This window comes from Rhea pennata, unplaced genomic scaffold, assembly GCF_028389875.1.
Source record: "Rhea pennata isolate bPtePen1 unplaced genomic scaffold, bPtePen1.pri scaffold_198, whole genome shotgun sequence".
Taxonomy (NCBI): Eukaryota; Metazoa; Chordata; class Aves; order Rheiformes; family Rheidae; genus Rhea; species Rhea pennata.
The window spans coordinates 2,018-28,498 of NW_026907666.1; the positions used below are offsets into that span (position 1 = coordinate 2,018).

The window sequence follows — 26,481 nt, forward strand, 5'->3', positions numbered from 1 at the left end:
CCCAACCCCCCCCATAGCTCCCCCCCAGCTCCTGGGACCCCCCCATAACCCCCCCAAAGCCCCTGCCCCCCAACCCCCCCCCATAGCTCCCCCCAGCTCCTGGGTCCCCCCCCATAACCCCCCCAAAGCCCCTGCCCCCCCTGCCCCCCCACCCTGGGGACCCTCCCCACCCCCCCCTCCATTGTCTGGTCCTCGCCCGGGAACCGCGGCAACCGTCGCCACGGCAACGGGCCGGGATGCGGCGGTCTCGGGACCCCCCAGCCCCGAACCCCACGGGCACCCCCCAGACCCTATAGATACCCCCAGACCCTGGAGATGCCCTATAGGAGCCATCAGGTGCCTATAGACACCTCACAAGCACCTTCCCATCACCCTATAGCTACCCCAGGCGCCCTATAGGGTCCCTACCACGCCCCTCACAGACCCTATAGGTAACCTGCAGCCCCTATAGACACCCCACACACCCCATGGATGACACACAGACCCTATAGAGACCCCACCAAACTCCTCACAGAGCCACAGATACCCCACAGATCCTATAGGTGCCCCACAGATCCTACAGATGCCCCAATGCTGGCTCAGACTCTATAGGTACCCCACAGATACTCCAGGAAGCCCCACACCGGACCCTATGGACACCCCAGGGGCACCTCACATACGTTACAAGCACACAGCAGCCCTATAGAGACCCACAGACCCCCCCTCCCCACATCGTACGGGTGCCGCACAGCTCCTATAGACACTCCCCGAGTGTCTTCCAGTCTCCTATAGATGTACCTATAGGCACCTCACACAGTCCCCTATGTGCCTATAGCCCCCAATACCCACCCCTCCACCCCCCTTACTAGCCCCCCACACCCCTATAGACCCTGTTAGCATGCCTATAGACCCTGTTACTGGCCCACACTCCCCTATAGCCACCCTTACCAGCCCCACACCCCCCTATAGCCACCATTAGCGCCCGTATGGTCCCCATTACCACCCCTATAGACCCCGTTACAGCCCCTATAGCCTCTATTACCAGCCCCACACCTCCCTATAGCCACTGTTACCAGCCCTACAGTCCCTGTTACTGCCCCACACGCCCCCTGTAGCCCCCGTTACCCGCCCCTATAACCCCCATTACTGCCCTATATGCCCTTATAACCCCTGTTACCACCCTATAACCCCCACTACCTCCCCTATGGCCCCCATTACTGCCCCCAAACGCCCCTATAGCCCCTGTTACCACCCCTATGGTCCCCGTTAGTGCCCCTATGCCCCCCCTTACTGCCCCACACCTCCCTGTAACCCCCGTTACTGCCCCTATGGCCCCCATTACCTCCCCACAGCCCCCTATAGCCCCTGTTACTGCCCCGCACACCTGCTATAGCCCCTGTTACTGCCCCTATAACCCTTGTTGTCACCCCTATGGCTCCTGTTACAGCCCCACACCCCCCCTATGGCCCCCGGTACTGCCCCACATCCCCCTACAGCCCCTGTTACTGCCCCTATGGCCCCTGTTCCCGCCCCACAGCCCCCTATAGCCCCTATTACTGCCCCCTACAGCCCCCATTCCTGCCCCTATAGCCCCCATTCCCGCCCCACATCCCCCTACAGCCCCCGTTCCTGCCCCTATGGCCCCTGTCCCCCCCACACATCCCCCTATAGCCCCCGTTCCTGCCCCTATAGCCCCTATTACTGCCCCTATAGCCCCCGTTCGCGCCCCACAGCCCCCTATGGCCCCCGTTCCCGCCCCTATGGCCCCCGTTGCGGCCCCACAGCCCCCTATGGCCCCCGTTCCCGCCCCTACAGCCCCCGTTCCCGCCCCTATGGCCCCCGTTCCTGCCCCACAGCCCCCTATAGCCCCCGTTCCCGCCCCTATAGCCCCCGTTCCCGCCCCTATGGCCCCCGTTCCCGCCCCACAGCCCCCTATGGCCCCCGTTCCCGCCCCTATGGCCCCCGTTGCGGCCCCACAGCCCCCTATGGCCCCCGTTCCCGCCCCTATAGCCCCCGTTCCCGGCCCTATGGCCCCCGTTGCGGCCCCACAGCCCCCTATAGCCCCCGTTCCCGCCCCCCGGCCCCCCCGGCCCCGCCGCCGCCGCCGGTACCTGCAGCATCACCCGGTACTGCTCCTCCGGCTTCTGCACCACGCACATGTTACAGCCCATGGCGCGGCCCGGCGCGGCCCGGCCCGGCCCGGGGGGTCCTGCCCCACGGCGGCGGGGGGGGGGGGGGGGGGCTCAGCCTCGCCCCCCGCCGGCCGGGGCGGGGGGGTCGCCGGGGGCCCCCCGGCCGCCCGCAGCCCCCATGGCCCGGGGGGGGGGGGGGGAGGGGGTCGGTCTCACCCCCCGGGGGGCATCGCCGGGGGCGGGGCGGGGCGGGGGGGGGGATGCGGCGGCCGCTCCGGTTCCGGCCCGCTCCGCTCCGGTTCCGCTTCCGGCGCCCTCCGGTTCCAGCCGGTTCCGGCCGCGGCGGCGGCGGCGGCGGGTGGCGGCGCGCGCCGCCGGCGGCGGGGGCGGGGCTGGGGGGCGGGGCCTGCGCCCCTCGCCCCGCCCCCTGCCCCGCCCCCTCTAGCCCCCCCCCCCCCCCCCCATAGCTGCCCTGGAGCCCGCTAGCGACCCCTATAGGGCCTCTACGGCCCGTCCCAGCCCCCCTCCCCCCCCTGCAGGCCCCTATAGCTCCCCCCGTGGCCCCTCACGGATCCCCTATAGAGCCCCTATGGCGACCTGCAGACCCTATAGACGCCCCATAAACCCCATAGTTCCCATCCACCCCTATAGCTGCCCTATAGGCGTCTCCCCCCCCCCCACCCCGGGGACAATGCGGTTCTCCTGCAGGCCTATATAGATCCCCCATAGCCCCAGGCCCTATAGGTCTCCTATAGCCCCCTATAGGGGTCCCCTATAGCCCCCCCCAGACGCCTGGGTCCCCTGGGATGCGTGTGGGGAACCCGCCCCCCCCCGCCCAGCCCCGGGTACCGTAATTCCCGAGTACCCCACCCTACCGTAATGCACCTAAACCCCCCCCCCAACGCACACTCTCCCGTAATTCCCGCAGTGGTCCTACCCCCCCACCCCAATCACACACTCTTTGTAGCCGTAATTCCCCGAGTAGGCGCCACCCCGCTTCCTGCGCCCGTACTACCTCTAATATCCGCCCCGCCACGGGGAAAAGGGAGCGGTACCGTAATGCACCTATGGTTCTGCCACCCAACCTGGGGGAGGGGGCGTGGCAGCCGCCGTAATGCGCCTAACAGCGGCGGCCACCGCCTTCCTTTGTGTGTGTGCGTGCCTGCTTCCCGGGGTGGGGGGGCTTACCGTAATGGCACGAATAGCCTCCCTCTCCCTTTTACCGCGAGGGGTAGGGTGGGAATACTGCGGTATGAACCCTAATACACCCGCTCGCGGATTCCTTGGGGTGGGGCGGCCGTAATGCACCAAATACTTCTTCCCCCACCTTTTGGATGTACCATAATACACTGATGGGGTGTTACCGTAATATCACTAATAGTCTTTCCTTTTTTTTTGGGGGGGGGGGGGGAGAAGGGCACCCTCCAAGCATTGGTGGGTACCATAAACCACCAAATACTTCCACCGAGTGATTTAGGGGAGCGCTCCCATATGAACCCTAATACACGCACCACCAAGAACGAGCCACAAAGCCAGGTCTCTTCCAGGGCTGGTTTATCTCCCTGATTTTTGGTCTTTTCTTTTTCTTTCCCCCTTTTTCCTTTATTTCAGTCTTTTTTTTTCTTTTTCTTTCTTCTTCTTTTTTTTTTGACGTCTTTGTTCCTAGTATTTTTGTGTGTGTTTTTGTTTTTGTTTTTTTTTTTTTGCTCATTTTTGTCGTTTTGTATAATTCTGATATGTACATATATATAGAGAGAAACACAGGCCCCGGCGGCATCACGCGACAGTGCCGACGGGGGGGAGGGGGACAGGGGCTCCGGCCAGACCCGGGGGAGGGACAGACATGGGGGGGGACACGGGGGGTTCAGCTTCCATTTTTGAGGCCTTTTGGGCCTTTTTTCGCTTCTTTTCCCGAGGTTTGAGGTGGGGGAGAGACAGACAGACAGACAGACAGACTTGGGGGCACCACAAACACCAGGGGCCTAAAGCAGCTACAACACCAGCGCACAGGGGCGACACGGAGGGGCCGGGCTCGGGGGGGGGGGGGGCTGGGGGGGCTGATATGGTTTGAGGGGTGTCTGGGGGGGTCAATGGGGGGGGGTCTAGGGATGGTTTGGAGGGTCCATAGGGATGAAAATGGGGGCTTGGGGGGGGGTCCGAAGGATAATGGGTGGTAAAGACAGCTTTGGGGGGATCTGGGGGTCATAAGAGTGCTGGGGTGATTTGGGGAGTCTGGGGGGCTACTGGGGGGGGTCTGAGGGGAGTCCAGGGGCTCCCTGAGGGGGTCCCAGGACACACGGTGGGGTGCAGGGCCCCCCCAGGAGGGGCCATTGGGCTCGTGTGAGTGTTGCCAAGGCAGCGCCGTGAGATGCATTCAGAGATTGGGGGGGGTAGGGGGGTGCTGGGGGGTGTCGGGGCCCCCCCAAACCCAAAGGAGTCGGGGGGGGGGCTGAAGGATTATAGGGGGAGAGGAGGGAGCTGAAAATTGGGGATCAAAATCCCCCCCCTCAATTTGGTCTAGATAGAGAACCCAGGCATCTGGGCCCCCCCAACAGGGCTTGGGGGGGCTTAGTTTTTGGCTACATGCAATGGGGTCCCCGACTTCCCCCACTGCGAGGCGCTTTTTAGGGGTCCCCCCATGGCACCTAGTTGTTTCCCCCCCCAATAACTCCATTGCATGGGGCTGGGGGGGGGCATTTGGGGATTCCCCCCGCTTTGGCAGTGGAGCGAGGGGTTGGGGTCCCCCTTTAAGGGAGGGCTGTGGGGGGGGTAGGACACCCCCCCGGCTGGGGAGAGGGGTGAGGGGATCCCCTTTGGCCATCGGGGGGGCTCTGAAGATCCCTTTTGGCCTTTTTGGGGGGTCCAAGGGTCCCTTTATGCCACTAGGGGGGGACAGGGGTCCCCTTGGGGTTAGTGGGGGTCCCTCTACGCAATGGGCCCCTACCTATACGCAATGGGGAGAGGGCCCTGGGGTCCCCTTTCGCCATGGGGGGGGCTCTGGTGAGGGTCTCTGGTACTGTGGGGAGCTCCAGAGGGTCCCTGGCACCCTAGCAGGAGGGTCCCTGGTACCATGGGGGGATCCAGGGGGTCCCAGGTACTGTGGGAGGGGTCCAAGGGGGTCCCTGGTACCCTGGAGGAGGGGGTCTCAGGTACCATGGGAGGAGTCCAAGGGCTCCCTGGTACTGTGGGAGGGGGCCTGGGTGGGGGGATCCTTGGCACCTCTGAGGGGATCCCAGGTACCGTGGGGGGTGTCCAAGGGGTCCCAGTTATTGTGGGGGGGGTCCCTGGCACCCTGGGAGGGGGGGTCCCAGGTACTGTGGGGGGTGTCCAAGGGGTCCCAGTTATTGGGGGGGGGGTCCCTGGCACCCTGGAGGGGGGGTCCCAGGTACTGTGGGGGGTGTCCAAGGGGTCCCAGTTATTGTGGGGGGGAGTCCCGGGCACCCTGGAGGGGGGGGTCCCAGGTACCATTGGGGGTGTCCAAGGGGTCCCAGTTATTGTGGGGGGGGTCCCTGGCACCCTGGAGGGGGGGTCCTAGTTACCGTGGGGGGTGTCAAAGGGGTCCCAGGTACCACAGGAGGGTGTCCAAGGGGTCCCAGGTACCGTGGGGGGTGTCCAAGGGGTCCCAGTTATTGTGGGGGGGGGGTCCCTGGCACCCTGGAGGGGGGTCCCAGGTACCGTGGGATGGATCCGAGGGGTTTCCTAGTACCGCAGCGGGGTGCCGGGCGGAGGTGGTGCGTGTGTGTGTGTGTGTGCGTGTGTGTGCGTGTGTGTGTGTGTGGGTGGGTGGTGGTGGCGGTGAGGGGGGGTCCCCGGCGCCGCGGGGAGGCCCCTAGTCGAGGGCGGGGGCGGCGGCGGCGGTGGGGCTGCCGGTGCCGGAGCTGCCGGGGCCGTCGGGGCCGCGGGCGCCGCTGTACTGCCCGATGAAGGAGCCGTCCTCGTTGAACTGCACGTCGGCGCTGCCGCCGTAGCCCGCCAGGCTGTCGTCGCTGCCCAGCGCCTGCCCCGGCGCCCCCAGCGAGCGCCCCGAGCTGCCCGACGCCTTCTCCTCGGGGTCGCTGCAGGGAGAAGCGTCAGGGCTCCCCCCAACCACCCCCTGCTCCGGCCCCGGCTCGCCGCCGGGCCGCGCGACGGCCTCCGGGCTGGGGGGGGTGGTGAGGGGCTTCGGAGCACGCGAGGGGCTTCGGAGGGGCTTGGGGGGGCACACGAGGGGCTTTGGAGCATGTGAGGGGCTTCGGAGGGGGCACACGAGGGGCTTCAGAGGGGCTTGGGGGGGTGCAAGGGGCACGCGGGGGGCTTCGGAGCACACGAGGGGCTTCGGAGGGGCTTGGGGGGGCACAAGGGGCCCGCGGGGGGCTTCGGAGGGGCTTGGGGGGGCACAAGGGGCACGCGGGGGGCTTCAGAGGGGCTTGGGGGGGGCACAAGGGGCACGCGGGGGGCTTCAGAGGGGCTTCGGAGGGGCACAAGGGGCCCGCGGGGGGCTTCGGAGGGGCTTGGGGGGGCACACGGGGCACGTGAGGGGCTTCAGAGGGGCTTGGGGGGGCACACGGGGCACGCGGGGGGCTTCGGAGGGGCTTGGGGGGGCACACGGGGGGCTTTGGAGCATGTGAGGGGCTTCGGAGGGGGCACACGAGGGGCTTCAGAGGGGCTTGGGGGGTGCAAGGGGCACGCGGGGGGCTTCGGAGGGGCTGGAGGGGGCACACGAGGGGCTTCAGAGGGGCTTGGGGGGGGCGCAAGGAGCACGTGGGGGGCTTCAGAGGGGTGCAAGGGGCACCTGAGGGGCTTCGGAGGGGGGCAAGGGGTGGGGGAAGAGCTTTCAAGGGGCTTCTGAGGGGCTGGAGGGGGTGCGAGGGGCTTTTGAGGGCCTTTGGGAGGGCTTGGGGGGGGGCAAGGACCTTTCAAGGGGCTCGGGGGGGGGGTCCAAGGGGCTTTGGAGGGGCCCAGGGGGCCATGAGGGGCTTCTGAGGGGCTTTTGAGGGGGTCAGAATGGGCGCGAGGGGCTTTTGAGGGGCTTTCAAGGGGCTCAGGGGGGCGCGAGGGGCACGCGAGGGGCTTTTGGGGGTCTTGGGGGGGCACAAGGGGCCTTCGAGGGGCTCACACGGGTCTTTGGAGGGGCTCAGGGGGGCGCGAGGGGCGCGGGGAGGGTGCGAGGTGGGGAGCGAGGGGGTTTCGGGGCTCGCGAGGGGTTTCTGAGGGGCGGGGGGCACGCGAGGGGGCCGCCAGCGTGCACGAGGACGCCCCCTCGCACGGGGACGCCTCCCGCGCCCCCCCACCCCCGCCAAATCCTCCAAGCCCAGATCCCCCCCCCCCCACCCCTTCCCCCACTGCTGGGAAGGACCCAGGCATCCTGCCCCCACCCCAGGGGGCCCAGGCGTCCGGGCAGCCCCCTCCCCCCCTTACCTCTCCAGGGACCTGCGTTAGCGAAGGCGACAGCGGGGTGGGGGGAGACAGAGCATTTGGGGAGGGGGTGAGAGCAGGGGGACAATTGCCCCGGGGGGGGGTAGTTAGCGAGGGGGGGTGCAATTAACCACGAGGGGGGCAATTAGTGGTGGTGGCGGGGTGTAATTAGCTAGGAAAGGCGGCAATTAGCTGGGGTGAGGGGGGGCAATTAGCCAGAGCAGCGGTGTGTGTGTGTGGGGGGGGGGCAATTACCAGGGGGAGGCTCTGAGCCCGCCCCCAACGTCAAGCCACGCCCCCATTGCGCGTAGCCACGCCCCTTTTGCAGTTGACCCCGCCCCCCCGGAGCAGGCCCCACCCCCTCCCCCATTGACCTCGCACGGGGGGAGGGGGTGGGGCTGCGTTGGCCGGACACCCCCCCCACCCATGCGGTTAGGCCCCGCCCCTCCGCCGCGCCAAGCCCCGCCCCTCTCCCAAGCCCCGCCCCCCCGGTCCCAGGCCCCGCCCCCCTCACCTGTACTCCCCGAAGGTCTCGTCCTTCATGGGCCGGGCCTCCGAGTCCACCTGCGTGTCCTCCTTGTCCTTCACTGCGGGGGGGGGGGGCACGACTCGATGGGGGGGGTTGGGACCCCCCCAAAAAACCTTGGGGGCCCCTTAGGGACCCCAGGGACCCCCCCAAAGCCTCAGGCACCCCTAGGAATGCCCCCAAGGCCCCTTGGAGACTCGGGACACCCCCCCCAAGACCTCCAGGACCCCCCATCAAGTCTAGGCAACCCCCAGGATCCCCCTCAAACCTTGGAGACCCCCAGGATCCCCCCCCCCAAGGACCCCCGGGATCCCCCCCCTGCAGTCTAAGGACCCATCCTGACCCCTCAGATCCCCCCCCCAAGCCTTGGGGATCCCCAAGGACCCCCCCAACTCTCGGGACCCCCCAAGGATCCTCCCCCCATAGCCATAGGGACCCTCCAGGACCCCCAGGACCCCCACAAGTCTCAGGGCCCCCCAAGGATCCTCCCCCCATAGCCATAGGGACCCTCCAGGATACCTCCAAGTCTCGGGACCCCCCCCCCCAAAAAAAAAACCACAGGGGCCCTCCAGGACCCCTCCAGATTTTTGGCCCCCCCCCCACAAGCCTCAAGGACCTCCCCCCCCCCGGGATCCCCAGGAGCTCTTGGATGCCTCAGGGGCTCTGGGGGGGCATCCTGGGGTTTTGGGGTGCCCCGGGGGGGGGGGCTGGGGGGGTGTCGGGGTGCCCCGTGGTGGGGGGGGGCGCTCTGGGCTCACCCGAATACTTGCCCCCCTTGCTGCGCTTGATGAAGCAGAGGATGAGGAGGACGAGGAGCAGCAGCACCAGGGCGCTGACGAAGCCGATGAACCAGCCCTCGGTGGTGAAGGTGCTCACGGGGGTGGGCAGCACTGGGGGGGGGGGCGGGTGGGGTGGGGTCGGCGCCGGCCCCCGGCAGCCCCCCCCCCACCTCCACCGCCCCACGGCTTTCTTTCGGGGGGCTTTTGGGAGGTGGGCGGGTGGTTTCGAGGGTGCCCGGTGGGGAAAGAGCAGTTTCAAGGGGCCTCAAAGTGGTTGTGGGCAGTTTCGAGGGCGCCCACAGGGCAGAACGGGGGTTTCGAGGGTCCCCGGCATGGCAGGGGGCGGTTTCAAGGGCACCCGCAGGGCAGAACGGGGGTTTCGAGGGTCCCCGGCATGGCAGGGGGCGGTTTCAAGGGCACCCGCAGGGCAGAACGGGGGTTTCGAGGGTCCCCGGCATGGCAGGGGGCGGTTTCAAGGGCACCCACAGGGCAGAACGGGGGTTTCGAGGGTCCCTGGCACGGCAGGGGGCGGTTTCAAGGGCGCCCGCAGGGCAGAATGGGGGTTTCGAGGGTCCCTGGTGCGGCAGGGGGCAGTTTCGAGGGCGCCCGCAGGGCAGAATGGGGGTTTCGAGGGTCCCTGGCACCACAGGGGGCGGTTTCGAGGGTGCCTGCAGGGCAGAAGGGGGGTTTTGAGGGTCCCCGGCATGGCAGGGGGTGGTTTTGAGGGTGCCCGCAGGGCAGAAGGGGTGTTTCGAGGGCACCCGCAGGGCAGAACGGGGGTTTCGAGGGTCCCTGGCACGGCAGGGGGCGGTTTCGCGGGCGCCCGCAGGGCAGAAGGGGGGTTTCGAGGGTCCCCGGCGCGGCAGGGGGCGGTTTCAAGGGCGCCCGCAGGGCAGAATTGGGTTTTCGAGGGTCCCCAGCATGGCAAGAGGCGGTTTCGAGGGTGCCCGCAGGGCAGAATTGGGTTTTCGAGGGTCCCCGGCATGGCAAGGGGCGGTTTCGAGGGCGCCCGCAGGGGCAGAACGGGGGTTTCGAGGGTCCCCGGCGCGGCAGGGGGCGGTTTCGAGGGCGCCGGCGGGCGGGAAGGGGGGACTCACGGGTGCCGTTGGTGTGCACCTCGCTCTCCCAGAAGGCCACGCTCTCGCCCGAGTGGTTGCGCCCCACGAACTGGACGCGGTAGGAGGTGCCGGGGCGCAGGTCCCCCAGGCGGTACAGCCCCAGCGTGGAGTTGACGCGGCCCGAGGTGCGCCAGGGCTCAGCCGCTGCGGGGGGGGGGGGGGGAGCGCCCCCGGGGGAGGGGTCACGGTCGGCCCCCCCCATCCCCCTCACGGCCGGGGCCCCTCGAAACTGCCCCCAGCACCTCTGAGTCTCATCTGCCCTCACTCAGGATCCCCCCCCAAACCCACATAGGACCCCCGCAAACCCCCTTTTCCCCCCAAAACTCCACCTCCCTTTACCAGAGCCCCCCAAACTCCACAGAGGACCCCCCCAAACCCCACATACGACCCCCCCAAACCCCATTTTCCCTCCAAACTCCACCACCCCTTACCCAGAGCCCCCCAAACCCCACAGGGGACCCCCCAAACCCCACATACGACCCCCTCAACCCCCATTTTCCCCCCAAACTCCACCTCCCCTTACCCAGAGCCCCCCAAACCCCACAGGGGACCCCTCAAACCCCACATACGACCCCCTCAAACCCCATTTCCCCCCAAAACTCCACCTCCCTTTACCCAGAGCCCCCCAAACCCCACAGGGGACCCCCCAAACCCCACATAGGACCCCCTCAAACCCCATTTCCCCCCAAAACTCCACCTCCCTTTACCCAGAGCCCCCCAAACCCCACAGGGGACCCCCCAAACCCCACATAGGACCCCCTCAAACCCCATTTCCCCCCAAACCCCCCTCCCTTTACCCAGGAGCCCCCAAACTCCACAGGAGACCCCTAAAATCCCACGAGGGACCCCTAAATCCCACTAAGACCCCCCTAAAACCCCATTTCTCCTCCCAAGCCCCACATTCCCACACTGACAGCCCCCCCCCCTCAAACCCCATGGAGGAGCCACCGAACCCCACAGCCCCCCCCCCCCCCCGTTCTCCCCCCTTACTGGTTTTGCTCATGTACTGGACCTCGAACTCCACGTTGGCCTGGGGGTGGGCAAGGGTCCAGAGCAGCAGCGTGAAGTCCTCCCCCACCTCGGCCACCATCACGCTGCCCAGGGCCGGCAGCACTGCGGGGGGGGGGGGGGGGAAACGGGCTCAGAACTGGCTGAGGGGCCCCCCCAAAATGGAGCCAACCCCCCCCCCGACACTCGCCAGCCCTCAGGGTTCCCCTCCAGCCCACTGCCACGAACAGGAGACCCCCAGGATCAGCCCTGCTTTGGCATTTTCGGCCTCCCCAGTGGTTTCAAGCCTCCCCCGATGGTCTTAAGGCCCCCCCCCAGCGGCCTCAGTTTTGAGGTGCCGAAGGCGGTCTCAGTTATCCCCAAGTGAGTCCCAGGGGCCCCCGGCACGGGGGTCTCATTTACCCTAATGGTAGTTTCAGACCCCCCTGCAGTCTCAAGCACCCCCCCCCCATGGATGGCGGTTTCAAGGGCCCTCTGGCAGTCTCAGGGCTCCCTGAGAGGTCTAAGTTACCCCGTGGAGGTTTCCAGGCCCCTGCAGACCTCAGGAGCCCCCTGAGAGGCTCAGCCCCCCCCCCCCCCCGAGGTCTCAGTTACCCAGCAGAGGCTTTGGGCTTCCTCCTGGCGGTTTCAGGATCCCCTGACAATCTTTCCAGGGGTCCCCCGGTGGTTTCAGGAACCCTCTCAGTGGTTTGGGGCCCTCTTGTCGGTTTCAGTGGTCCCCTGGTGGTTTTGATCACTCCCCCCCCACCCCCAGCAGCTTTGGAGCCTTCCTGGTGGTTTCAGGGAAACCCTGGCAGTGTTTTCAGGGGTCCCCCGGCGGTTTCAGGGGTCCCCCCTGACAGTTTTGAGGCTCCCTTGATGGTTTCAGGGGTCCCTTGGCAGTTTCAGGGGTCCCCTGACAGTTTCAGGGGTCCCCCGGTGGTTTCAGCCCCCCCCAACAGTTTTGAGGCTCCCTTGACAGTTTCAAGGGTCCCTCCCTGACAGTTTCGAGGCTCCCCTGACGGTTTCAGGGGTCCCCCGGTGGTTTCAGGGCCCCCCCGACAGTTTTGAGGCTCCCTTGACAGTTTCAAGGGTCCCTCCCTGAGAGTTTCAGGGGTCCCACGGTGGTTTCAGGGCCCCCCTGACAGTTTTGAGGCTCCCTTGACAGTTTCAAGGGTCCCTCCCTGGCAGTTTCGAGGCTCCCCTGACAGTTTCAGGGGTCCCCCGGTGGTTTCAGGGCCCCCCCTGACAGTTTTGAGGCTCCCTTGACAGTTTCAAGGGTCCCTCCCTGACGGTTTCAGGGGTTCCCCGGTGGTTTCAGGGCCCCCCTGACAGTTTTGAGGCTCCCTTGACAGTTTCAAGAGTCCCTCCCTGACAGTTTCGAGGCTCCCCTGACGGTTTCAGGGGTTCCCCGGTGGTTTCGGTGCCCCCCCTGACAGTTTCAGGGGTCCCACGGTGGTTTCAGGGCCCCCCTGACAGTTTTGAGGCTCCCTTGACAGTTTCAAGAGTCCCTCCCTGACAGTTTTGAGGCTCCCCTGACGGTTTCAGGGGTTCCCCGGTGGTTTCGGTGCCCCCCCTGACGGTTTCAGGGGTCCCCCGGCGGTTTCAGGGGCCCCGTTCCCCGGCGTCCGGGGGCGCCGGGCGGGGCGCTCACCGGGCTCGGGCAGGGTGGAGCCGTCGCGCAGCAGGGCCGGGCCGGGCCCCAGGCGGGTGAGGGCGCGCAGGGCGAAGCGGTAGCGGCCGCGGGGCGCCAGGCGGCTCAGCGTGGTGTTGAGGGTCCCCGCCGGGAAGGAGATCTCGTAGGGCAGCCCCCCCTCCGTCTGGTTCACTGCGGGCACCCCGTCAGCCCCCCCACCCCAAAAAAAACCCCACCCCCCCTCGGATACCCCCCAAACATCTCCCCGACCCCCAAACACCTCCCCAGCCCCCCCAGTACCTTCACCCAGTGCTCCCAGTGCCCTCCAGCTCCCTCAGTTCCTCCAATGGAGGCTCCCAGTGCCCCCCCCCCCGGTGCCCCCTCACCACACCCCCAACTCCCCCACTCAGGGCTCCCAGTGCCCCTCCAGCTCCCCCAGTTCACCCTCCCAGTGCTCCCAGTGCCCCTCCAGACTCTCCCCAGCCCCCCAGGGTCTCCCAATGCCCTCCGTCTCCCCCTCAGTGCTCCTAATGTCCCCCCACCCCACCCCCAAGACCCTCCCCAGCTGCCCGGTTCCCCCTCCCAGTGCTCCTCAGACCCTCCCCAGCCCCCCGGGGACCCCCAGCCCCCCAGGGACCCTCAGCCCCCCCCCCCAGTTGCCCCCCGGGGCGCACCCTGGCGGTACTGGAGCAGGAAGCCGGTGAGGACGCCGTTGGGGTGCCGCGGGCGCTTCCACTCGAGGGCCAGGGCCGTGTCCGTCACCCGCTCCACCAGCAGCGCCTCGGGGGGCCCCGGCACTGGGGGGGGGGGAGGGATGGAGAGGGGGGCTTCAGGGCACCCCCAAAGCAGGCCGAGGCCACCCCGCACCAAGAACAGCCCAGGGACCCTCAAAATCGGGGGCCTGAGGAGGTCCAAGCAGGGCTGCAGGGACCCCCCCCCCCCGAACCAGGGGCAAGGGGAACGGGGAGGGGGGGCTGAAGGGGGTCTTTGGGGGTCCCGGTGGCTTGTTGGGGTCCTCTGGGAGGGGTTCAGGCTCCCTCTGTTGGGATTGGGGTCCCTGGGAGGCTCTGGGGGGGTCATGGAGGGTGTTTGGGGGTTCCCAAGACTGAGTTAGGGGTCTCAGGAGGATGTTTGGGGGGGTTCCTAGAGGGATTTCAGAGCCCAAGGGGATTTGGGGGTCCCCAGGATGGGGTTGGGGGTCCCAGAAGGGTGATTGGGGGTCCCCCATGGGGGATTTGGGGATCTAGGGGGGCTTGGAGGTCCCCGGGATGGGTTTGGGGGGGGCTATATTGAGGGTCAGGTGTCCCTGGGGGCACGTGGGCCCCCCAGGATGGTTGCTGGGGGTCCTCAGGAAGGTTTTGGGGTCCCAGGGAAGTGATTGGAGCCCCAGGATGGAGTTGGGGGGTCCCCAGGAGACTTGGAGGGTGCTGGTGGGGGAGGGGGGGGTTCGGTATGGGTTCAGGGGTCCCCAAGATGGAGCTGGGGCCCCCCAGGAGATTTCTGAGATTTGGGGAAGATCCGAGGGTCTCGGAGGGTGGAGGGGGGGGGGGCACGTGGTGGGAGGAGGCCCGGGCTGGAGCTGGGGGGTCCCCAGGGAGCTGTTGGGACACCCCTCAAGGTGTTTTTTTTTGGGGGGGGGGTCCCTCACCTCCCTCGGGGGTGTCGAAGCGGATCTCGTCGCTGGGGGGGCCGTCGCCCCGGCCGTTGAAGACGACGACCTGGAGGCGGTAGCGGCTCCAGGGCCGCAGCCCCGCCAGCAGCACCCCGCGGGCCTCGCCGGGCACCGTCAGCACCCCGGGGTGCCCCCCAGCGCCCGCGCCCGGCCCGGGGGGGGCCTGCCGGCGCGCCCGCTCCCCCACCCAGCCCTCGCGCCAGTACAGCACCTTGGGGGGAGGGGGCGGGCGGGTTGAGGGGGGGGAGCACACGTCAGCGTGGGTCGCCCCCCCCCAGCCCTGCCACACGTGCTCCCCCCCCCCCTCGCACCCTAAAACTGCCCCCTCGATGCATCAGGTCCCCCCAGAACCCATGACCCCCCCCCAGGGGCTCTGTACCCCCAAATCAAGCCCTGGAGCCCCCCCCCAAACTCAGGAACACCCCCCCCTAGGCCTCCCCCAAATCCCAAACTCAGGCGTCACCCCAAGCCCCATCCTAGGAGCCCCCCCAGACCCTAGAACCCCCCGACCCCTAAATCCCCCTGCCAGGACCCCCCCCCCAGACCTGAAAGCCCCCCCCCGACCCTCAAACCCCAACCCAGGAGCCCCCCCCAGACTCAAGAGATCCCCTCAGACTCCTAAATCCTACCCCCAGGAGCCCCCCACCCAGAGCACCCAAACCCCAAATCCAAGACCTCGGGTGCCCCCCAACTCCATCTCCAAGAGCCCCCCCCCAAACCAAAGAGCCCCCCAGATCCCCAAATCCTCCCCCCCGGGAGCACCCCAAAACCCCTAAATGCCCCCCAGGAGCCCCCTCCCAGACCCAAGAGCCCCTCCGAAACCTCCAGTCTCCATCCCAGGAGCTCCCCAAACTCCAGACCCCCTCCCAAGCCCCCAGGAGCCCCCCCCAACTCGAATCCCAGTGCCCCCCCCCCAAAACCGTACCCGGAAGCCCCGGAGGTGCCCCCGGAGTTCCCCGGGGGACCCGGCCAGGCTCCAGCGCACCCGCACGCTGGTGCTGTTCAGGATCTCCACCCCCACGTTTTCGGGGTACGCCAGCGGCACTGCGGGGGGGGGGGAGGAAAACACCCTGTGAACCCCAAAATTTAACCAGAGCAGCCCCCTCCCCTCCCCCCCAAAAAAGGAGGCACCCCCACCCAATGCGGGGGTCTGCCACGGGAGACCCCCAAATGAGGGGTGTCTCCCCTCCAAAGAAATTTGGGGTCCTCTCATTTTAGGGGGTCTCTGCACCCTCCCAGATCTGAGCCCCCCAATATCAGGGGTCTCTCCACTCCAGATCTGGGGTTCTTCCCCTTGGGGGGGGGGTCTCTGTGCACCCCCTACATTTGGGGTTCCCCCAATGTTGGGGCCTCCATCCCCAGATCTGGGGTTCTTCCCTGTGGGGGGGTCTCTGTGCACCCCCACTTTTGGGGTCACCCATCTTAGGGGGCTTCCCAGCACCCCTCAGATTTTGGGGCGGGGGTCTCCCTTCCTCAAATGTCTCTGCACTCCCCAGATCTGGGATCACCCTCACTCCTTGGGGTGGGGGGGGGGTGTCTCTCTGCACCCCCCCATTTGGGGGTCCCGGTGGGTTTGGGGGTGCAGGGTGTGGGACAACGCCCGCCCCCCCGACTCACGGTCCTCTCCCGAGTAGCCGACGACGACGGCGGGCTCGGGGCCCTTGCCGGCGGGGTTCACGGCCTGCACCCGGATCTCGTAGGGGCTGAAAGTGGGGGTGCCCCCCACCACCAAGGGGGGGCCCCCCACCGTCTCCTCGCTCCAGCGGCCCAGCGCCGGCTCCAGCGGCCGCCACTGCACCCGGTACTGCACCTCGGGGGCGTTCCAGTCCGCCGGCGCCAGCGGCTGCGCCGGGGTGGGGTGGGGTGGGGTGGGGGGTCAGGGGGCGCCCCCAAAGTCTGCCCCAAGCCTCCCTGAGCCCCCCCCCAACCTGCCTCGGCATCAAAGGACCCCCCCCCCAAGCTGCCCTGAGCCTCTCTGAGCCCCCCTAAAGTTGCCCCGGCATCGAGGAACCCCCCCCCCAAAAAAAGCTGCCTTGATCCCCCCCCAAACCTGCCCCCAGCATCAAGGGACCCCCCCCCAAAAAAAACTGCCCTCAGCCTCCCTGAGACCCCCCCCAAACCTGCCCTGGCATCGAGGAACCCCCCTCAAAGTTGCTCTCAGCTTCCCTGAGCCCCCCTAAAGCTGCCCTGGCATCGAGGGACCCCCCCCAAAGCTGCCTTGATCCCCCCAAAGCTGCCCCAGCATCAAGGGACCCCCCCAAAGATGCCCTGAGCCCCCCCAAACCTACATCAGCATCGAGGGACCCCCCCCAAAGCTGCCCTCAGCCTCCCTGAGCCCCCCCCCAAAAAAAAATCCTGCCTGCAGATGGAGGGACCCCCCCAAAGCTGCCCGAGCACCCCCAAATCCCCCGGACGCCTGGGTCCCCTCAGTACCTGCCAGGTGATGACCAGGTTGTTGGTCTCGTTGCCTTCACCCCGGACCCCCCCGGGGTTGCGCTCGGGGGCTGGGGGGGGGGAAGGAAGCTCAGAGACCCCCCCCCAAAAAAAAGATTCCCAGGGCCCTTGGCAGGAGTGGGGGAGGGGGTTAAGGGTGCCTATGGGGATTTTGGGGGTCCCTGAGAGGGGCTAGGGGAAGCCAAGGGGATTTGGGGGTCTCTGGGTGAGCTTGGGGGTTTCCATGGGGATTTGGGGGGTGCTGGGTGGGGTTTGGGGGGCACTCACCCGCCGGGGGGGGGGTGGAGATGGGGGTGCGGGGGATGCTGGGGTGGGATTTGGGGCTGTTTATGGGGATTTTGACATCCCTGGGTGCATTTGGGGGGGGGGGCTCTCTGGGGATTTTGGAGTCCCCGAGTGGGTTTTGGGGGGTTCATGAGGATTTTAGGGGTCCCCGGGGTGGGTTTTGGGGGGCACTCACCCGCCGGGGGGGTGGAGATGGGGGCGCGGGAGATGCTGGGGTGGGATTTGGGGCTGTTTATGGGGATTTTGACATCCCTGTGTGCGTTTTGAGGGGGCTCTGTGGGGATTTGGGAGTCCTCAAGTGGGTTTTGGGGGGTTCATGAGGATTTTAGGGGTCCCCGGGCGGGTTTTGGGGGCACTCACCCGCCGGGGGGGTGGAGATGGGGGCGCGGGGGATGCTGGGGTGGGATTTGGGGCTGTTTATGGGGATTTTGACATCCCTGTGTGCGTTTTGAGGGGGCTCTGTGGGGATTTGGGAGTCCTCGAGTGGGTTTTGGGGGGTTCATGAGGATTTTGGGGGTCCCCGGGCGGGTTTTGGGGGGCACTCACCCGCCGGGGGGGTGGAGATGGGGGCGCTGGGGATGCTGGGGTCCCCGCGGCCGTAGGCGTTGGCCGCCAGCACCCGGAAGCGGTAGCGGCCGTAGGGCGAGAGGGTGAGGGGGGCCCAGGGCTGCCCCCCCGGCACCGTCAGCCGCTCCACGAAGCGCCCCGGCGCGAAGATGCCCTCCTCTTCCTCCACCACGAACTCTGCGGGGGGGGGGAGGCGCCCCAGGGGGGTCACGGGGGTGCACCTGACCCCCCCCCCAAAGACCACGGCCCACCCCAGACCCTTTATCCCCCCCTTGCCCCCCACCCCGGACTCATCAGACCCCCCCAATCCCCCACACACACCCCTTCATCCCCCCCCCCTTTCTCCCACCAGGATCCCACCAGACTCCCCTGAACCCCTCCAGGAACCCCTCAGCTCCCCCTTATCCACCCCAGATCCCCCCCAGGCCCCCCTGGACCCCCCCAGGAGCCCCCCAGACCCCCCCTTACTCTCCACGGGGCTGTTGTGCTCCTCGCCCGGGGTCCAGCTGAGCCGCACCCGGCGCTCGCCCACCTCCAGCACCTGCAGCTCCCGCACGGGGCCCGGCCGGCCTGGGGGGCAGAACCGGGGGCCATGGGGGGCAGAACTGGGGGGCAATGGGGGGGCAAGACTGGGGGCAATGGGGGGCAGAACCGGGGGACTGTGGGGGGCAGAACCGGGGGGCCGTGGGGGGCAGAACCGGGGGCAATGGGGGGGCAAGACTGGGGGCAATGGGGGGCAGAACCGGGGGACTGTGGGGGGCAGAACTGGGGGCCGTGGGGGGCAGAACTGGGGGGCAATGGGGGGGCAAGACTGGGGGCAATGGGGGGGCAGAACCGGGGGACTGTGGGGGGCAGAACTGGGGGCCGTGGGGGGCAGAACTGGGGGGCAATGGGGGGGCAGAACCGGGGGGCCGTGGGGGGCAGAACCGGGGGGCAATGGGGGGGCAGACTGGGGGCAATGGGGGGCAGAACCGGGGGGCCGTGGGGGGCAGAACCGAGGGGCAATGGAGGGGCAAGACTGGGGGCAATGGGGGGCAGAAACGGGGGGCTGTGGAGGGCAGAACCAGGGGGAAATGGGGGGCAAAACCAGGGCGCCCTGGGGGGGGCAAAACCGGGGGCCCATGGGGGGGGGAATTGGGAGGCCATGGGGGGAAAAACTGGGAGACTATGGGGGGGCAGAACCAGGGGGTAACTAGGGATGAACTGGGGCAACCAGGGGCAACCGGAGGTAACTGGGAGGAAGTGAGGGGGAAAAGGGGGCAGAATTGGGGGCAACTGGGGATGAACTGGGGCAACTGGCAGGGAATGAGGGGGAAAAGGGGGCAGGACTGGGAGCAAATGAGGATAAACCGGGGCAACGGGGAGGGAGCGAGGGAGGGAAAGGGGCAGAACTAGGGGATGAACTGGGGCAGCTGGAGGCAGCAGGGGGGCAACCGGGGCCAGAATCGAGGGGAATCAGGGAAACGGAGCAGAAGTGGAGGAAAATGGAGCAGAAGTGGAGGAAAACGGGGCAGAACCGGATGAAACTGGGGCAGAACCGGGTGAAAATGGGGCAGAACCTCAGGGGAACGTGGCGGAAGCGGCGACTGGAGAGGACGGGGACCGGGGCAGCTCCCCGTGGGGGGGGGGGGGGGGGGGATCTCGAGGATCCCGGGGAGGATTCGGGGGATCGCCGGCGGCGTTTCGGAGGGCCTCACCCACGACGCGGAGCTGAGCCGAGGCCTCGGCGGAGTCGAGGGGGGTCCAGGCGCGGCAGGAGAAGGTTCCCTGGTCGCCGTAGTCGACGCCGGCCACCGTCAACGTGTCCCCGGCCATCGAGTACCTGCTCGGGGCGCGGCGGCGGGGACGACACGCCGTGAGCGTCCCCCAGCGGTGCCCCAATTTGGGGGGGACACACACCCCCCCCCCACCCCGTTTTGGCCCCCCGTCCCCGCTCACTTGTCGCTGTCGGCCGTCTCGCGCAGGAGCTGCCCGTCCCGGCGCCACTCGAGGCCGCGCGGCGCGAGCCCGGCGTCGAAGGCGGCCACGCACCGGAACGTCACCGTCTCGCCCTTCTTGGCCGTCGTGCTCTGGGGCGGCGTCTCGATGCGCGTCGCCGCTGCGCCGCGGCGGCACGGGGTTAGCGGGGAGGTGGTGGTGGTGGTGGGGGGGGCTCTCGGGAAGGATTTCTTTTCGGGGAGGGGGTCCCTGGAGGCTTTACAGGGTCCCTGGGGGGGTTGGGGGGGTCTAGGGGGGTTCCCAAGGGGCTCTGGGGTGCTCTGGGGTATCCACAAAAGGATTTGGGAGTCTAAGGGGTGCTGCAGGAGAACATGGTGGGGTCCAGGGGGGGTCTGGAGGGCCCCTGGGTGATGTGGGGGCTCCAGGGGGGTCTCTGGAGGTGGTTCAGGGCATCCCTTGGTGATGTGGGGGCTCCAGGGGGGTCTCTGGGGGTGGTCCAGGGGGTTCCTGGGTGATATAGGGGCTCCAGGGTGGTCTCTGGGGGTGTTCCAAGGGGTTCCTCGATGATTTAGGGGCTCCAGGGGGTTCTCTAGGGGTCATCCAAGGGGTTCTGGAGAGAATTAGGGGCTCCAGGGGGGTCTCTGGGGTGGTCCAGGGGGTTACTGGGTGATATAGGGGCTCCAGGGGGGTCTCTAGGGTCATCCAAGGGGTTCTGGAGAGAATTAGGGGCTCCAGGGGGGTCTCTGGGGGTGGTGCAAGGGGCTCCTCGATGATTTAGGGGCTCCAGGAGGTTCTCTAGGGGTCATCCGAGGGGTTCTGGGGTGAATTAGGGGCTCCAGGGTGGTCTCTGGGGTGGTCCAGGGGGTTCCTGGGTGAATTAGGGTCTCTAGGTGTTACCCAAGGGGCTCTAGGGTGAATTAGGGGCTCCAGGGGGGTCTCTGGGGGTGGTCCAAGAGGTTCCTCGGTGAATTAGGGGCTCCAGGGCGACCCAGAAAGGCTGAGGGGGAGGCTGAACCGCCCCGGAGCACCCCGGGAAGCTCTCGGGGGTCTCAGGCAGGTCCCGGGGGGGGGCCCTCGGTGGAGTTTGGGGGTAGGGGGGGTGGGGGGAGGGCGCCGGGCACCTTTGACGTCGAGGTGGGCGACGATGGTGGCGTTGCTGTGGGTGTTGTGGGCCCGGCAGGTGAAGGGGCCGCCGTCGCCCGGGGCCGCCGGGCCCAGGCGCAGGGTGCCGTTGGTGAAGAGGAAGGTCCGGTCGTCCTGGAGCGCCGGCTCCAGCGTCGGCGTCAGCCTGGGGGGGGGGGGGGAACGGCCGGAGGAGGTCGGGCGGGATCCTGGGAAGGGTCAGGGTGTGGGGGGGGCGGGTGCATTTGGGAAAGGATTCAGGGGGTCTCGGGGGTCCCAGAGGCATCTGGGAGAGGGATTGAGGGGTCCCAGGTGGGTCCCAGGGACCCTGGGGGACCTGGAAGGGGGCTCAGGGGGTCCCAGGGGTCTCGTATGTGCCTGGGAGGGGGATTCATGGGGTCCAGGAGGATCCCAGGAACCCCAGAGCGGGTGGGAGGGGGCTCAGGGGGATCCCACTGTTACCTGGGGAGGGGATTTAGGGGTCACAGAGGGATTCCAGAGACCCCAGGGGGCTGGCAGGGGGCTTGAGGGTCCCACAGGTGCCTGGGAGAGGATTGATAGGCCCTGGGAGGGGGTTCTGGGGATCCGGGGGGGGGGGGCTAGGAGGGAGCTCAGGGGGTCTCAGAGGATCCCAGAGGCATCTGGGGGGGATTGAGGGGTCCCAACGGGGTCCTGGAGACCCCAGGGGGCTGGGAGGGAGCTTGGGGGTCCCATCAGTGCCTAGGAGGGAGCCTGGGGGGCTCCAGTGGGTCCCATTTGTGTCTGGGAGGGCGACTGGAGGAGTCTGGGGGGGTCACAGGAGGCTCCTGGGGTGCCGGGGGGGGGGGTCTCACCACTCGACGGAGGGTGCGGGGGCCCCGAAGACCCGGCAGTGCAGGAACACCGTGCGGTTCTCCACCACGGCGTAGCGGGTCTCGTCCGCCGTCAGGATCTTCACCGGCAGCTCTGGGGGGGGCGCCGGGGGCCGTGGACGGGGCGCCCGGACCCCCCAAAACCCTCCAGAGTGCCCCCCAAACCCTCTAGGCCTCCTCCAAACCCCCCTAAACCCCCCCAGCCCCTCCCCAGCCCCCCTCGGGGCGAGGCATCCCCAACAATCGCCATGGCAACAGGTACCAGCGGTTGCTACGGAGGCGGTTGCCAAGTGGGTGGCCATCGCCACGGCGACGGCAGCCCAGCGGGGTTGCTGCAGGAGCAGTTATCGATTGGGAAGGGGGCTGGTTGCTACGGCAACCACTTCGGGACCGGGTTGCCACGGCGACGGCTGGGCTAAGGGGGAATCCTTGCCTGGTTGCCGTGGTGACGGGGGGATTCCTGGGGCGGTTGCTGGGGGAGGGGGGAGGTGGTTGCCAGGGGGATGCGGTTGCTGTGGGGATGGTCACCGTGGGGATGCGGTTGCCGCGGGGACGGTGGCCAGGGGACGGTTGCCAGGGAGGAAGTGGTCGCCGTGGGGATGCGGTTGCCACGGGGAATAGGGTTGCCGGCGGGATGTGGTCGCTGGGCGGATACGGCGCCCGGGGGGGGGGGTGGGATACCATCGCCACGGCGATGGTTGCCAGAGGGGATGTGGTTGCCGGGTGGGGGGGGGGGTTGCTGTCACCATGGAGACTGTTGCCGCGGGAGGCGGATGCGGTCACCCAGGGCCTGCGGCTGACGCCTCACCACGGCGAACAGTTGCCGGGGCGGACGGTTGCCGTCGCCACGGGGACGGTCGCCGCAGCGACGCACTTGGGGGCCACCGTTGCCGCGGGGAGGGTTTGCCGGGGGTACGTGTGTGTGTGTGTAGGGGGGGGGTTCGCGGTCGCCACGGCGACGGTCGCCGGGGCGATGTGGGGTTGGGGGGCCGCCGCGGCTCACCCACGACGTAGACGTAGGCGTTGGCGAGGAGGCGCCCGTGGCGGTTGTGCGCCTCGCACTGCGTCACCAGGGTGTCGTTGGGCTCCAGGCGCGCCAGGATCAGGGCGCCGTCGCGCACCGCGCGCCGCTCGTCACCCGGCACCTCTGCGGGGGGCGCCCTCGGGTGGGGTTGGGGGGTGCGGGTGGGGGGGCCTCCCCTCCCCGGAGACCCCCAGGACCCCTGTGGGGACCCTAATTCCACCTCCCCCAAGTGACCCCAATAATCCCCCAGGGACCTCAAATACCTGCCCCCCCCCCCCAGGGACCACAATAACCACTCGAGCCTCCAAGGACCCCCCCGAGGGACCCCAATCCCCCCCCCCAGGGACCCCGATAACCACCCCAGGGACCCCGATAACTCCCTCAGGGACCCCAACTCCCCCCCAGGGACCCCAATAATCCCCCCAGGGACCCCAATAACCCTCACAGCCTCCAGAGATCCCCCCCAGGGACCCCAATTCCCCCCCCAGGGACCCCAATAACCCTCACAGCCTCCAGAGATCCCTCTCAGGGACCCCAATTCCCCCCCAGGGACCCCAATAATCCCCCCAGGGACCCCAATAACCCTCACAGTCTCCAGAGATCCCCCCCAGGGACCCCAATTCCCCCCCCCAGGGACCCCAATAACCCTCACAGGCCCCAGAGATCCCCCTCAGGGACCCCAATCCCCCCCAGGGACCCCAATAACCCTCACAGCCTCCAGAGATCCCCCTCAGGGACCCCAATTCCCCCCCAGGGACCCCAATAACCCTCACAGCCTCCAGAGATCCCTCTCAGGGACCCCAATTCCTCCCCCAGGGACCCCAATTCCCCCCCCAGGGACCCCAATAACCCTCACAGCCTCCAGAGATCCCTCTCAGGGACCCCAATTCCCCCCAGGGACCCCAATAACCCTCACAGCCTCCAGAGATCCCTCTCAGGGACCCCAATTCCCCCCCAGGGACCCCAATAACCCTCACAGCCTCCAGAGATCCCTCTCAGGGACCCCAATTCCTCCCCCAGGGACCCCAATTCCCCCCCAGGGACCCCAATAACCCTCACAGCCTCCAGAGATCCCCCCCAGGGACTCCAATAACCCCCACCCCCCAGGGACCATAACTCCCCTCCAGGGACCCCAATAACCCCCTCCAGAGACTCCAATGACCCTCTCAGGCTCCAGGGACCCCCCCGGGACCCCGATAACCCCCCCCCGGCCCCCCGGCGCCCCGCTCACCCTCGATGGGCACCCCGTTGAGGCGCCAGCTGACGCGGGGCCGCGGTTTGCCCTCCACCACGCAGTCGAGCCGCACCGTCTCGCCGGGCCCGAAGACCCCGCTCTGGGGGCGCCGCACCCAGTACGGGGCCGCTGCGGGGTCCGGGCCGTCAGCGACCCCCCCCCCAGGAACCCCCCCAAAAACCGCATCCCCCGCACACAGACCCCCAAGGGTCCCAACGCCCCCAGGGATCCCACTCCGGGGGCTGCTGAAAAGTGTTAGGGACCCCTCAAAACTACCTGGGAGCCCCCAGAACCCGCCTGGGGCCTGCTCAAGTCCCCTCAGGGCCCTCAAATCCGCGGAACCCCCAAATCTGCCCTGGGGCCCCCGACCCTCCCCCCAGGAGCCCTAAACCAGCTCCAGGATGCCCCCAACCTGCCCCAGGACTGCCCAAATACTTCCCAGTGCCTCCCAGTGCTTCCCAGTCCATTCCCGTTGCCTTCTCAGTCCCTGCTAGTGCCTCCCAGTTGCCCCCAATGACCATCCCAGTGCCTCCCAGTGTCCTCCAGTGCCTCCCAGTCCCCTCCCACACCCATCCCAGCACCATCCAAGGACTGCAGTCCCCATCGCAGCACCTCCCAGTGCCCTCCAGCACCCACCCCAGTGCCTCCCAGTCCTTTCCAATGACTCCTAGTCCCCTCCAACAACCGCCGCAGCGCTTCCCAGTCCCTCCCCAGTGCTTCCCAGTCCCCTCCCCACGCCTCCCAGTCCTCTGCAATACCCACCCCAGCGCCTCCCAAGCGTTGCAGTGCCCATCCCAGCGGGTCCCAGCGCCCGCCAGGGCCCTACCCTCGACGGTGACGGCGTGGCCGTGGCGGGCCTGGCCCTGGCTGTTCTCGGCCACGCACTCGTACTCGCCGTCGTCGGCCTCCTCCACCGCCCGCAGCCGCAGCGTCTTGTTGAAGTTCTCCAGGGTGGCTCGGCCCCGCGGCAGCGGCCCGTTGAGGCGCTGCCACCGCACCGTCGGCGTGGGGCTGGGGGCGGGGAGGCGTCACCGGCACCCTGGGGTGACCCGGGGCTCCCCCCTCCGCCAAGATCACCGAAGGACCCGCCAGCACCACCCCCCACCCCCGCCAAGATCCTCCCGGGGCCCCAGGGTGCAACCAGAGACCCCCCCCAGCACCCCAGGATGCTCCCAGGGATTCCCCCCCCCCCCGCCAAGATACCCTCTGCACCTCGAGGTGTACCTGGGGACCCCCCCAGGATCCCCCAGCACCCCAAGGTGCTCCCAGTAACCCCCCCCCCAGGACCTCAGGGTGCACCCAGGGATCCCCTAGGACCACTTAGGATCCCTCAGCACCCCAAAGTGTATCCAGAGACCCCCCCCAGGACCCCCCAACACCCCGGAGTGCACCCAGGGATTCCCTCTACGACTCCCCCTGCACCACAAGGTGCAACCACGGACCCCCAGGACCCCCTGAGGTTTCTCCATGACCCCAGGGTGCACCCAGGGACCCCCAGGACCCCCTGAGGTTTCTCCATGACCCTAGGGTGCACCCAGGGACCCCCAGGACCCCTCTGGAGGACCCCAGCACCCCTAGGAACTCCTTAGGGCCCCTCCTCAGGACCCCAGGGACCACCTCAAGACCCCCAAAAGCCTCTCCAGGACTGCACAGGTTCCCCTAAAACCTCTCTGCACCCCCAGCACCCCACAGACACCCCTGGACTCCCCCCATACCCCTGCCCCACTCACAGCCCCTCGGCGATGCACTCAAGGACCAGGGTGCCCCCCCGCAGCGCCACGTGGGGGGGCTGGGGGTCGCGGGGCACCAGCAGCCGGGGCCGGCGGGACTGCACCGCGTTACCTGGGGGTGGGGGAGAATGGGAGTCGGGGGGGGGAGACACCTCCTGGGAGACCCCCTGGGGGGGGGAGACACCCCTCCCCCCGTGGATCCATTGGGTTTTCTGGGGGGGGGGGGTTTGGGGCTCCTGGGGACAGTTGGGGGGGGATTTGAGGCAGGGGTGGAGGATTTAGGAGGAGGCTCCCAGGGGAATTTGGGGGGGGGGCAGTTTTCCAGGAGGATTTCCAGGTAGATTTGGGGTGGGGGTCCGAGGGGAATTTAGGGTGGTCCCAGAGGGATCTTGGAAGAATCTGAGGGGGGGGGGTCGCTCTAGGGGGGGATTTAGGGCAGGTTCCCAGGGGAGACTTGTGAGAGCTCCCAGAGGGACCGGGGGGAGGGATTTGGGAGGGGGTCCCACAGTGATTTTCAGGAAGGGTCTCAGGGGAGATTTGGGGTGGGGGGGCGGTGGAGGGGATTCCCAGGGTGACTTGAAGGGAGATGATTTCACCAGGCTCCCCGGGCGGATCCGGTCCCGGAGAGCGGCTCCCGGCCGGGATTCGGAGCGGCGTGCCCCACGGTGATTTTGGGGGCAGGGAGAGGGGGGGGGCGATTCAGCGGGGTGGGGGGCACGCACTGGGGGCGACGCGGAGGTCGAGGGGCTCCTTCTGGATGATGGTGCGGGGGCCCAGGTAGTGCGCGTGGCAGATGTAGTCGGGGTGCGAGTCGGCGGCCAGCGCGTTGGCGAAGTACAGGTAGCCGTCCTGGCCCATGCTCACCCGCTGGTCCTGCGCGATGTGCATGATCCCTGCCGGGGGGGAGGGTGTGGGGGGGGGGACACGGGGGTCACCGGGGTCACCGGGGGGAGGGGGGCGCACAGGGACCCCCCCCCTCCCCTCCCCGGACCGACGACCAGCCCTGGCTGAAGCGAGGCGGGGAGGAAATGGGGAGCGAGAGGAGGAAAAGTG

At 68.1% G+C, this 26,481-nt stretch overlaps 1 protein-coding gene across 1 annotated transcript; it reads right to left on the minus strand.

Annotated features, from left to right (window-relative positions):
* Window positions 1–3,750: 3,750 nt before the first annotated feature.
* Window positions 3,751–26,315, minus strand: L1CAM (L1 cell adhesion molecule). Its single transcript, XM_062601035.1, has 22 exons — window positions 26,151–26,315; window positions 25,429–25,540; window positions 24,525–24,709; window positions 23,696–23,827; window positions 22,444–22,587; window positions 21,423–21,534; window positions 20,589–20,755; window positions 19,468–19,627; window positions 19,227–19,351; window positions 17,998–18,099; window positions 17,509–17,706; window positions 16,657–16,727; window positions 15,841–16,066; window positions 15,149–15,267; window positions 14,200–14,434; window positions 13,226–13,348; window positions 12,570–12,743; window positions 10,919–11,041; window positions 9,908–10,072; window positions 8,790–8,921; window positions 8,020–8,092; window positions 3,751–6,166 (listed from the first exon to the last, which is right to left on the minus strand). The coding sequence occupies exons 1-22, from the start codon at window positions 26,284–26,286 to the stop codon at window positions 5,941–5,943; spliced, it is 3,240 nt and encodes a 1,079-aa protein (XP_062457019.1). The 5' UTR covers window positions 26,287–26,315; the 3' UTR covers window positions 3,751–5,940.
* Between the last annotated feature and the right edge of the window lie 166 nt (window positions 26,316–26,481).

Coding starts and splice junctions, on each gene's coding strand:
- L1CAM (XM_062601035.1), bottom strand. CDS start 26,286: ATGGGCCAGGACGGCTACCTGTACTTCGCCAACGCGCTGGCCGCCGAC. Junction 15,268..15,840: donor CGGCTACTCGGGAGAGGACC/GTGAGTCGGGGG, acceptor CCCCCCCCGCAG/TGCCGCTGGCGTACCCCGAA. Junction 6,167..8,019: donor GAGACCTTCGGGGAGTACAG/GTGAGGGGGGCG, acceptor TTCTCCCTGCAG/CGACCCCGAGGAGAAGGCGT.